Genomic DNA, 12,709 nt, shown 5'->3' on the forward strand with positions numbered 1-12,709 from the left:
TGTCAGGCTTCATTGAGTTGGGTTTGAAGAGCCTGAGAAGAGGATGGCTTTGCAGAACTGATGTGACGTAAGTCACTAAGCAAGAAATAAAACATCCTACAATTTTCTTTCCTTTTTCTCTCCTTTTGACATTAGAGGGACGAAACCTTCATTTGTTTCCATGAAACTCTTTAAAGTCTGTTCTGCAGTTAAGAGCTCCAGATCTATGAGGTTTGTCTTAAAGAAGAGAAGCTGTTGTAGCTGTCCTGTAGCAAACCTAGTGAATAACCTGATGGATCACTGCAGATTCCTGCAGAGCAGCTGTATTTCTGTCTGCTGTGCACATAGTGACAGGCTTTCCTGGTTCACCTTTCAGGTGTTAAATTAGTCCAAATATTGATGTTATCTTCAGAAGAATCTTTCTCTAGAAAAACTGGGAGTTTGATTATTCTCCTGGATCAAAAATGATGGACATTTGTCCCTCATTTTTGTGGCTAAGCAGAAGCAATTACCCACTAGCCCCTTTTTCTGGTTCATAATATCAAGTATCCAAATAATATGTTGATGTGTATCTTTTCCTTCATGATGTACTGACTGATTCCAGGATTCCTCTATTGTGTAATAAACCGGAGTCCATCAAAAAGGGAAAAACATTATTTGGAGTGTCTTTTCCTGCTTTTGTTCTAAACTCTCAAAATACGGGAGTTATCAGATATATGGTTCAAGTGCTTGCCAAACACTTCTCAGATGAACTGGAGAGAGAGTGTGGAAAAATTGCAGCCAAGGTCAATCTTTAAAAGGCTGGATTTCAATGGCCAGCTGTCACATTTTGATTTCAGTCTCAAATGTTCCCTGGTAGGTTCTCTCTGTTTCTTAGGACTTGTGTTTGTCTCATTATGTGTTCTTGCCAAAACTTGTAAGACTTTTGACACTAACAAGGGTGTGTAGAATATAGTGACACAGGCAAATATATTAAAAAAAACAACCAAACAAACAACCAAACAAAAAAAATCCCAAACAACAACAAACCTACAAAAAACAAAACCAAATTAAAACCCCGATCAAAACCAAACCAAACAAAACCCCAACTCTGTCAAGATAGTTCAACTCACACCAGATATTCAAGATTCCTTTAAAATTATAGACTTTGTCAGGCTTCAAAGCTTCAGGCCTTCAAAAGTGCAGCACTGTGGTCTTTTCTCTCTTGTTCCAACACACAGATGTAGCATTTTCCAAATCAGAAGAAATAATGAAATATGCTAGTGAAATAGTGGCAGTGCACACCAGATTAACTGTATGCTGTGCATTATAAATGTCAACTCTTCACAGTTGACTGCAACGATAGCTGAATTTCAAATCCTTGGCTTTTCTGTCTTTTAAAAATGTTAATATGTAAAAAGGAAGAAGTATTCAGGCAACCCTAAGGCAGAGCAGCAAGAAGGAATTTGGTAACTGTGTCTATGATTGTGGAAGAAATATAATAGTTTATCTTTCTTTCAACTACTGCTTGCTGACCACCTTTTTTCCTCAGCTTTCCTACCAGGCTGAAGTGAATCCCCACTCATTTATCCTTCCAAAGTGCAGGAAAGCCCATTTGGGGTGAATGGAAGTTGGAAATGGCAAAACAATAGCATGTGGTTTACCATATTTTGGGAACTTCAGGCAAGTTTCCTGCTTGAAATACAAAGATAAATGTGGGTAGACCATAAAAACTGGGTTAAAATGTGTGAACAGGTGCATAACATTATGGACTTACCTGCCTTATCTGTTCCCATGGACTCTAAGATAGTCTGTGTTTGGAGGTTTGTTTGTCTTCTAAAATCAGATTTTTTCCCAACTTGGGCAAAATTCCCATCTTGTCTGTCTTTCTGTTTTTTCAATGAATTATTTTTGTTTTGACCTCTTCTCTAGATGCTGTTATTAGTGTCTGACATGTTCAGCAGCTGCAGTGGAAGTAGAGCAGTGACCTGACAGGCAGGTCTTAACAGTTGTTGCTCTGGTCACTTTGGATATCGTGACTTCATTTTGTGCCTCTTAGTAGCTTAAAAAAGAAGTCTAATAAAGCAGCAGTGAAAGTGAAAGCAGTATATTTTGCACTTAAAAATATACGTAGGTGTGCTGCACCTCATCCCACAACAGGAAAAATGTTGTTTTAGCTACCAGCTGGTTTACAGGAGGGAGACGATAATCTGTTCAAAATGACAGACTGTTTCAGGGAGTTCAGGTCTGCATTGCAGAACTCTTCACTGCTCTGTGGAAAGAAACAACTTTATTGGTGGTACAGAATAGAGTAACAAGCCTGGAGTAGTTGATTATTTTATGTTTTTATGAGTTCAGGGCTTTGGTATCCTTAAGGACAATGTGGTGCTGGGATAACTCAGCTAGTTTGAAACAACCTAATTTGGGTACTGCATCAACATGAATCTCCACATGAGCTAAATCACCCTGTGGGAAAGCAGTTAGTGTTACAGGCAGAGCCAGAGGTGTTTTGTATTTGCTAAAGAAAAACATAAAAGCAGTTGTGGTTCAAGGTATGGGGATGAAGAATGAGGCCACGTGGCAGGTGTTGCCCACAGAGCTGGAGTTGCTTGGTAAGTCAAGTGCTCTCCACCACAAGAGGTCTCAGGTCTGTCTCCTGGTCGCTGTGGTTCTAGGAAGACAGCTGGCTCTTCCAGTTGCATCCACTGATGTTTAAAATTAAAGATCTTGAGGGTAATAGTCTTTTAGTAGATGCTGCTGTTTTGTTGTTGTCTTCTGTGCTGCTTGACCTTATTGAAAGCTGTATTACAGACTAATTTCTGTGAAGTGGTTAAGTAAAATATGAGTATGAATATGGGGAAAAACTTCTTTACTTTGAGAGTGCCAGAGCACTGGAACAGGCTGCCCAGAGAGGTTGTGGAGTCTCATCTCTGGAGACATTCAAGACCTGCCTGGACACATTCCTGTGTGATCTGCTCTTGTGAACCTGCTTTAGCAGGTGATCTTCAGAAGTCCCTTCCAACCCCAACCATTCTGTGATTCTTTGAAAAGCTCAGCGTTTCTGGAGATGTTGGTAGTTCAAGAATGTGTCTCATGTAAAAGGCTCAGACTGTGTTAACTGCAGCATTAAGTTCCTCAGGGTTCCTAGCAAACTTGCAAGACCTCTATTTCCCTGTGAGTATAGCTGTAGTGCATCAATACCTGGACTTTGTAAAGTGCTGTTGCTTGTGGCGATGGTCTTTTTCTATATGAATGGGCAAGGTAGCAATATACTCTAAACTGCTTCATTCCCTGTAGTCAATCAGGTTATCCCCTTTGTGCAACTGCCTGAGAGTTCTCAAGTTCATTTCACACCCTGGGATGTGCATTTGTGGTTCTAACCCATATGTTTTTTGTGTTTACTTCTTGTAGGAGGAGGACTGCCCTTTGGATTGTGAGCCACTTGGACATGGTGATGCAGATCTACCTAGGGGGTCAGGCCAGCATGCTTGGGATTTAAGGTGAGCCTGTGCTGAAAAATGAATGCAGATGTGAGCCAAGAACTATGGGTCATTGGTTTTCTTTCTTTTTTTTTTTTTTTTTTCTTGAATCAAACATTTAAAGAAGAATTGGTGTGTGCTTCCTAGTACGTATGTAGCGTTAATAAAATGCAGGTAGCTCTTGGAGAATTGTGTAATTTTTGCGAGTGGAGAGATGTTATTGCTTGGACCTGATCAGGAAGATATCACTGGTTTGTATCAGCAAAATGATATATAGGTGTTCTGTCTTTCAGTTTTCTAAAAGAGAACTGATGTTGAATTCTGGCCATACTGCCTGGAAAGAGCTGCCATCCTACTGGTTCTTTTACCACATGCAGCCTATGCTTTTTCTCAGAGGTATGGTAGGCACAGTTTCAGTTGTTACTCAAAAATTCTATGATAACTATTTTCCTTGCAACTTACCATGGCCTCTGAAGGCTGAAGAAACTCAGTCTAAAGAGTGAAAGTTTGAATAAAAGCTTATTTAAAGTCTTCTTTAAAAAAGGAGGCAGGGAGGGTGGCGGGCACTGGGGACAGTGCTCACCCTGCTCAAGAGCTTGAAACGTTAGAAGGGTTTGCAGTAGAAAAGCGAAACCTGACCTCAATTCCCGAAGATTTGGGTTTGGAGCATGGTCATAGAAAAAATGTATTGAGTCTCAACAGCTCTGAATTTAAGCATTTTTATAAAGTCTCCTCCAAAAATGTTTAGGGCAAGCACATTCACATAACAGTTATTAGCTGTATACTTTCTGTGCAGTGAATAATTTAATGAGGATGAGCAGAAGTAGCCAGTTCTTGCAAGACTAAAGCATGTACTGAAAATTATGTGAACAGTCCTGTAAATTTAGGTTTTTAAGGGAAATACGTGCTTAAATAACTTCTTCCAGCAAAGACTCAAGTACGTGAAGCCTCCAGAGAATTTCTTGCTGAAGTTGCTTCTTAGTATATACCATCGTAAAATGGTTGTAATCTTCAGAAGATGATGCTGTCAGACCATGTGAATGGCTATTCTGGCTTTGTTCTTTAAAAGATCAACAACTGACATCCATGTGGATTATCTCAGTAGACAGTTTAAACAACGAAATGTTGTTAACAGTATGCAATTTCCAGATCTAATGTGGTTAAGATATGACAAGACATAGCTTGAGAAGTTCTGATAACTAAACCACAGGCTACTTGGATATATAATCTTCAGATGATCATGGTTAAGTTTTTCCACAGCATCTGCAATACTATGCAGTATTTACTGTTCCCATAAGTGGTTTAAAATAAATATTCGGTAAGCAATTACGTGAGCTCCAGATAATCAGACTGTAAAATGATGGAAGAAAATTGGTGATCTCTGGAGGTCATGATCTAGAGTTCTACTTTGTTGCTGGAGCTGTATCTGGATAAGACTGTCCAGTTGACATCAGAGGCTGGGAAATGTGCAGGGCACGGTCAGCTGAGTCACACTCTCTTTTCATACCATTCCAGTAGATACAGTTTATGAACATGTATATATGTGTGTATATATATATTTTTTAATTTACGGTTTGTTGGCTTTGTTAGCAGCATAACATTTATCGTGTACTACCTGTATTGTGTAACTTCCACAAAAGGCAGCAAGGCCAAGGCTTCATTTGCAAGTTCATGTGCTGCCTGCCTGGACACTTACTTTAGCAGCACTGCTTATATATGAAGAAACATGCAGTGTTCCTTCTAATACTGGTTTATTTTTAGTTACAGAAATTTCAGCCAATTCTTGCTGTCTAATGTAGGTTGCAAAACAGTGACTTGTTTCATTTCTGCCATCTAGGATAGAATACAAACACTAGGGATGCCCAGTTTTTATAAATCCCCTGTCAGTGCAGCAGTGTCCTTCAGGTTAATGTCGCATGTTGAACACCTGTGCTATATTCTCTCTAACCTCCCTGGAAATTTCATTCTCTCCCTTCTGAGGATAAAGGCAAAAAAACATTTATTTCCTGTTTATTTTCTCAGATATCAATAAGACTGTTTCCCCCTACTATGGTTTCAATTCAACTACTTTCCTGAATTCTTTGTAGGCTGTTTCTTGCACGGTTTTAAAAAATAATGCCATGAAGTACCTCTCAATCTCTTGCTGACCCAGAATTTTTTTTTTCTGTTTTGAGAACAGTTTTCTTGAACTTTTGCACTTTACTGCTGCAGAAGAGTAGTACTAGACTTCTTGCAAAAGCCACACTTACAGGGAATGTCATCCTATTGAAAGTGGTTTGCTCATATACAATGGATTACAATGCTTTTGTTAAAACATGTGTGTTTGGAGTACCTGCTGTGCCTGGTGTTCTCTGGCAATATTACTGATGCTCAAGTTTGCCTGAGGATGGAAATGTTAGTGTTGGATTAGCCTGGTATCTTGTGCAGAGGGTTGAGATGCTCAGTTGTGCTCAGAACTGTGCCAGCTCTTCACTGGTCTTTGCTATTTTCTCTATACAGTTCCTCTCAAGCTTTGGGATTGCCCTACTTGAAGGCATACTCCAAGCTTTCATGTTTGTTGTAATGGATTTTTTTTATTGTTTGTTTGTTTAGAGCACTGTGAGTTTTCAGTAAAGGTGTTACCAGGTGAAAAAGGGGGGGATTGGGAGAGTGCAAAAGTGTCTTCCTTACTGCTGCATCTCTCTTCAAATTAGTAATTATTGGTAAGAAAGGAAGCTATGCCTGATGTCACTCCCAGAAGTTTAACATGCCTGCCTGCACGTGACCTGGGCTGTTGCCACGTGTCCTTAGCTGTTTATTATGGTCAACAAAACACCATCCTGACTATGTGAGTGTGGGAAACTTTGCATAAAACGACTAATCCATTCAGGCTGCCATCCTTTCTGACACTGTGCTTTGTTTTATAGTACGGCTTTTTGAGGAGCAGCCTGTCCACCTGGGTCATTTCTTCCTTATTTCCATTCAGTGAAAGATTTCAGATTTGTTTCTAGGATCTGAATTACTCATCCCTGTTTCAAAATCTTTTATTGCAGTGTCCTACTGAAGATGTCAGAAATGTTCATCTTGAGCAATATTTTGTTTCCCCCAAACTGCAGTGACTCAAGAGTATTGGTGTGAAGCCATGCAGAGCAAGAGAAGGTCAAGAAATCTGAGAAGTGATGACTCAATTATACTGCTTTTGCTAATTTCTTTGAATTAGTGACTCTACAAACCTTGGTGTTGGAGACTTGCAACTGATACCTTTCTAAAAACAGAGGGAGGGATGAGAGGGAGTACTCTGTTTATTTCGACAGCCACAAGCAACACTTCCAAAATACACTTGTGGTTGTGTTGCAAAGTTATGAATCTTAGGTTATCTAGCGGTGACTAACATGGTGAGACAGTAGCCTAATATGTCCGTGCTTTATTTAGAAAAGGTAGTTCTTATCGGAGACCAGGAATACCAGTGTTTCGTTCACTGTGTTTGCTGAATCCCTAAGTACAGATATCAAGTCTGTTGGCAGTTCAGAAGATACTGTTCTGAAGATACAGAAGCTCGCCTTTTGGGGCCTGACTGCAAGTTCTTAAGGATTTTGCAGTACAGAAAGAAACAAAATCCTCTCCCCTTCCACCTTATTTTTTTCCAAATGCACTTTTTAAGCTGTCCAATGGTTCAATCAAAGTTAACGAAGGGTTGTGATATCTCTTGATCAGATAGATTTTTCACTTATATGGTGGTGAATTTTTAATGCTGTGTTATCTCACTGGAGTGGTGTTTCACAAATAGATTGTAACAGCTTTCCAAATTCTTCAAGCAGAGCCTACATTATACTAGTTGTTACATTTAGAAAATCCTACACCTTAAGAAAAAATACTTTTTCCTCACTGCAGAGTCTAACTTGTAGAGTCTGGGTGTGTGACTTCAGTAAGACAGCGATCTTTTACTGTTCTGCCTATTTAAAAATAAAATGGAAGAGCACATCCTGGCAAACTGGGAGATCTTCAGTTTTGGGGTATATACAGTTTTCACTGAAGATAAGCTGGGTTGGAGGGGTTATGGGCTTTGACACCAAACGTGTGGCTTTATTCCCATAGACAGACGGTGCAGCCAAACTGGGTGTTGCTGAAACCTGTGGGACTCTCCTCCCTGACCTGCCACCTTCTCATCAATTCAGAGCCCAGGGAGTTGTTTGACCCTGTGGCAGTAACACCAACTGTAATAAGTGTCTGATAGTGAAAGAATGAACAGTTTGTTCTCCCAGAAATACGAAAAGGATTTGTGTTATATTTTTTTTTAATTGTTTGTTCTGAGATAAAAAAAAGTGCTCTCACAGAAACTTGAATATGCTAAATGAGCTGGTTTGCTAGCTGAGCCAATGGGGACGGCCAGGCACAGGCAACACTTTTATCCCATGAGAGGGAGGAGGGGTGAATGAGCTGGGAGATATAAGCTGAAACAAAGCCATGCTGTCCTTCTGAGTCATTCGCACACACTGGATGGGTAAGGCTTCCTGCTTCCTGGGACACAGAAGTGGGGTCATGATTCTAACAATGGATGCTGGTAAGTCACTTTTTATTAAATTTGTCTTTTTTCCTGGGAAATCTCTCCTTCCCATCCCCAGCTGAAAAGAGGATATCTGTACACTGGGAAGCTGAATTGTTAAGTAAATGCACGCTTAATCCAGACTTCTCAAGCTGTGTGCACTTTACCGTGTGTTACATTGGTGTTATTGCTTGACTGTCACTCAGTGAAGCACGTCTCCTGTCTTGCAATGCAAGACCTTGGTATCGGAAGTGTGTCTGTTAATTTGTACTTCTGTCTTCATTGGGACAGAACTTGTGGTCTGAGAAGTGCATGGTGTCTCACTCTCTTTGATAATAAGAGGTCATATTCTCTGGGAGACACACGCTAGAATCTTACGCTTGCTGTGAAGAGTTAGTAGGGAACCAGTGTATTGGCTGTGGTTTCCTCTACTCTCTGTTTACAGAAATGTTGTATTGGGGAGGAAGAGAGGAAAGCTGCTGCATTTCCGTGGTAGTCAGTTCCGCTTTGTGTGTTTATAGCCAGGGAAGTCTAGAAGTCTATGTGAAAAGAGCACGCATAAGATTAAAAAAAAACAAAAAAATTAGGCACAAAAGTGGAATCTTTAGCATAGTTCAATGTGTGATAGGGAGAATGAATGTAGAGTGGTTTCTATAAAAGAAACAAGCAATCCCAGTCCCACTTCTTGAGAGGGGGTGTGTTTCCATGTCATAACTCACATCCTTCAAATTCCTCTGTAATAAAAGACATTGGATTTTAAATGGTTATGGATAGGGCATAAAGCACCAGTGGTAGTGCTCTGGCAGCGTGCTTACGGCTGTTCTCTCTTACCAGTTGCAAGCATGCCTGCTGCATTTTTAAGAGCTCTGTTGAACTTTTGTCAGCAGTTGGTTTGGCTACTTCTTTTCACTGCAGTGCAGAAGCATAATGTGACAAGTTCTACAAGCCATGTTCAAAGTGATAAACTTATTCGGGCAGATCTTGCTGGTCTGTTTTATCTACTTGTCACATGCTCAGATTATTCCATGCTAATGAAAAGCTCACTGTCCCCTCTGCATCCAAATTGATTTGGTTAGGCATTTGCTAGGGCCTAAAGGGAAAACTCTCTGTGCCTTCTTCCAGCTCTTTGACTTTCCTGAGACTTGCAGAAGGTGACCCAGATGGGTTCTTCATGTACAATTTAGAGGAGATAGCAAACCACTTCATTTAACCCACCCACACTGAATTGAAGTTGCTTTGTCATCATCTGTGTAGGCAGGATTGAAACCAGTGCCTGTTTTTGTGTACAATGTATGTTACATGCTTTGCAAATCAGTTAAAACTCGGACCCTCTAACTGAGAAGATAAAATTTAATGCAAGATCATAGAGTATAATGGCATATGACTGACAATTTTCCATTACGTGGAGGATGATGAGTTTTGTATTTTGACCCATTCATTAGAGTTGTTTCTAGAGGATCCAAATTTGAGGCCCTTCTTAAGGCAGCTTGGATACCCGGAGTTAGCAGTCTCCTTTTTTCCTGTTTGTATAAGGGCTGATGCCTAGGCTGTAGATGTCATGCCCAGCGTTATACGAGGATGTCCTGGTAATGTTCAGCATTTAGCTGCTCGTGGGAGATACGGATCCAGGCTTTGCCCACAAGACACTTCTTCCCCTTTGAAGTACCAGAGTTCCTGTACTGCATTGCAGTAATTTATCTCTTTGTTTTGGAAAGACATTGGAGATGTTAACAATATATGGTTTAAAAAAAACCCTCTTTTATTTGCATATATTTATGTATTTGGATTGTGTGGTTTCTTTGTACTCTGAGGTGAACCACAAAGATAATGCTTCTTACCTGTGCTTCAATGCATCCAAACCTGTATCTTTTTCCAGAACATTGTCACTGCACTGGTTCCTCAGGAATTGCTGTGCTCTAGTAGCACTACTGGTAATTTTCAGAGTTATGTTGACTTGTATGGTTAGTAAACATACATTTTGGAAGCTTTCTTACGAATGCTTAAGTCATAGTTCTCAGCTTCTTTGTGGGAAAATGATTCTGCCAGCCTGAAAGGAAACGTTGTAGTACAAGGATTTATAACAGTGAGTTCTAGTACTTCTCAAGTGTATTTAAGTTACAGAAAAAAATATACAAGAAATACAGTGCCTTATGCCTTAATCTGGGACACAGATGGTGCTCCATGAACTTGATCTGCTTCATTTTGCCCACTTTTTAAAGCTGAGCTTGCTGTTCTTGGAACTGTTTAATTATTTCAAGTTGTGTGTTTGAATTACAAGTCAGGGCTGATAATTTTTTTTCTATGAGCATCAAATTCTTTAGCTGTTTTTTTTTTAACAGAACAAAACCTCTGTTCCTGAAGATAATTGTGAGAATACGTATCCACTTGTTTCAGTTTTTATTAAATGCATCTTGTTCTGCTGCATTTGTCTTTGCAGCTTTTAATTTCCCGCAGGAGCAGGACTAAAAAAGTTTTGGATGGTGGGGAATAAAAGGAAAGCTGCGAGATTGAGTTGACAGTATAATTGGATTTGAAGCAGCTACAGGCTGGGACTGTTGCAACAGCTGATTTGATCCTTCTGAGTTTCAAGAGCTATTTATGGTAGATTAGCTGTATCAAAGCTCTACTGTTCCAACCATAAAAGGTTGGTCCTATGTGAAGTTGCCACACTGCATTTGGCTCAGTCGTCTGAGGTTGGAGAGCCTATAGCTTTTTATGTGGATAAATCCAGTGATGGATGGAAACACTAAAGGCAGATCAAGGAATAACATTGAGGACTTCAGATGGCGGCGAACTCCTAAAAGGAGATTTTCACTGATACATTTTTTGCTCTAACGTTTGGAATCAGCACTTGGATATAGCTTCTGCATATTTACTGCATTTAGTGAATGCATGCTTTTAGGAAAACGCTGTTCTAAATTTATCTGACTTATCTGAATCATCTTGACGGCACATGTCCTTGCCAGCCTTGCATGTTGATGTTTGGCAACTTTTGTGAAGTTTGTTCCGTGTTTTCTTAGCGAGTGAGCGTTAGGTCCTTTGGAAAAGAATCTTAGCTGAAGTGAGAAACTTTTCTGAAACAAGAATTATGAAATTCCTGACTAAAGAGAGCTCCAGGCATTAACTGTAACTATTTTGAGAAGACTTTGACCCCTTCTGCTGCATCCGTACCTTCTTTCCTCCCTTGTGTAAAGGCAGACAAGTGGATTTTTTTACAGGATTCTGAAGTAAGTAGCACCTCACTTGGAGAGTTTGCATGCAGTCACTCGGGCCAGTTGTTTGGGAATATTTGCGGCTTTGTCAGGTTGAAATGTGAGTGGGTTTATTCCAACCTGTGCATGCCAGTCATTCAGCCTTCCTTAAGGCATTTTGTGTTTTTCTTCTTGTGGTTTTGCTTAAAGGATGAGTTCATTCTACCATGAATGGAAAGTCCTGTCGCTGGTTGGTTTGTGTGTGAGGTGTCTCTCCTTTTTCAATTTTAATACATTACCCTTAGCCGTAGTACTACTAGCAGCTATAAGAATGCTTATTTAAAACCAACATTTTTCTGTAGAAATTTTCTCTTGTGTTTAAGAAGTTATATAAACACGTGTGAATACTGTTGCATTAGGTAAGTCTGTATTTTGAGACTAGGAGCATTCTGAAGAAAGCTTCCTGCAGCTTTCCATTCTCTTATTTTTAACATTACTAGGACACCACAGGTGTTACTGGCACTGCTTTACTTTCCTCTCCTGCAGCAGTATCAGCTATTAAAAGGGGAGAGCGTAGGGAGCAGGAGGGGTGGAAAGAGGAGGTTCTTTGATTTAAGGATGTTCCAGGTGTTGTATTTTAATCTCCAAAAACAGAAGAAATGTGTCCTTGCCAAGGAAATATTTTTTCTGGTTTTCAGTTTCCCTTTCAGGAACTAGCAATTTAAGGCCATCTTCCATTTTATTTGTATTACAAATCTGTATTTCTCTGTCAAATGGATCTAGAATTTATATTCTGTCTTACATAAACCTGTGTTTTAGCCTAGGGAATACCAGAAGACAGAACATGCCTGGAGAGTTGATTTTTAAAAACTGCTTTATCAGTTCAAGGATAAGAATATTTTATTGGAATAAAAAACCCCCATATGTTTAATCTTTCTCACACAGACCTTGTTAGATATACATTTAAATAGTCACCTCTATGTACATACTTTATAGAAGATTGAATACTTCTCCTTGCAGAGGCAGTGAGGCTTAGTAAGAAACTGTCCAATCAATATCCTCCTTCAGACAGCCTGGTAGTTTTTGTCCTGGATTAACAGATGTGCGCTTCAGTTTGATACCTGACTTGAAAACGTTTTTACATTGCTTCCAGTAGAAGTAGTATTTTTAGTAGGCATCCTTTTTTATATGATCTGACTTTTTTTCTTTGTTACTTGCATTTTAAAAAGCAAGTTGATATAAATTGCTCCACCATTTTAGAATAACTGTGTTTTACTCCTGTAAACCTGTTTATGTCAATGCTTTAAAAGCCTTAAAACAGACCACAAAGACATCAGTTTTGGAAGTTAGGTAGACCAGAGTCTGCACAAGAGCGGGAAGACACTGTTAGAGCTTCTAACTTGCATTTCGGGCTCAAATGTGCTAAGGGTGTAATGCAGGAAACGTTTGGATTGATGAGAGGTAACAATATCAGTTCCTCTTTGTGCAGCAGATGCTTAAACTTGTTGGACCACGGAAACTTTCTTCCCTGCTATCTCTGGGGTGTTAGTCAATTTAAG

At 39.7% G+C, this 12,709-nt stretch overlaps 1 protein-coding gene across 18 annotated transcripts in view; it reads left to right on the top strand.

Moving 5' to 3' along the window:
- Nucleotides 1–12,709, top strand: part of SVIL (supervillin) — a 143,264-nt gene that overhangs the window by 25,930 nt on the left and 104,625 nt on the right. For 9 of the 18 annotated variants that reach the window (XM_082047029.1, XM_082047031.1, XM_082047015.1 and 6 more), the window contains exon 1: nt 7,930–7,977. In XM_082047029.1, the coding sequence (XP_081903155.1) occupies nt 7,956–7,977 (22 nt within the window). In that variant the 5' untranslated portion in view covers nt 7,930–7,955. Of the gene's footprint in view, nt 1–3,369; nt 3,459–7,898; nt 7,978–10,646; nt 11,187–12,709 lie in introns of those variants that run through there. The other 9 variants (XM_082047013.1, XM_082047028.1, XM_082047032.1 and 6 more) reach the window with 7 other exon arrangements.

The sequence above is a fragment of the Streptopelia decaocto genome (genome assembly GCF_964273445.1).
Source record: "Streptopelia decaocto genome assembly, chromosome: 2".
Classification (NCBI taxonomy): Eukaryota; Metazoa; Chordata; class Aves; order Columbiformes; family Columbidae; genus Streptopelia; species Streptopelia decaocto.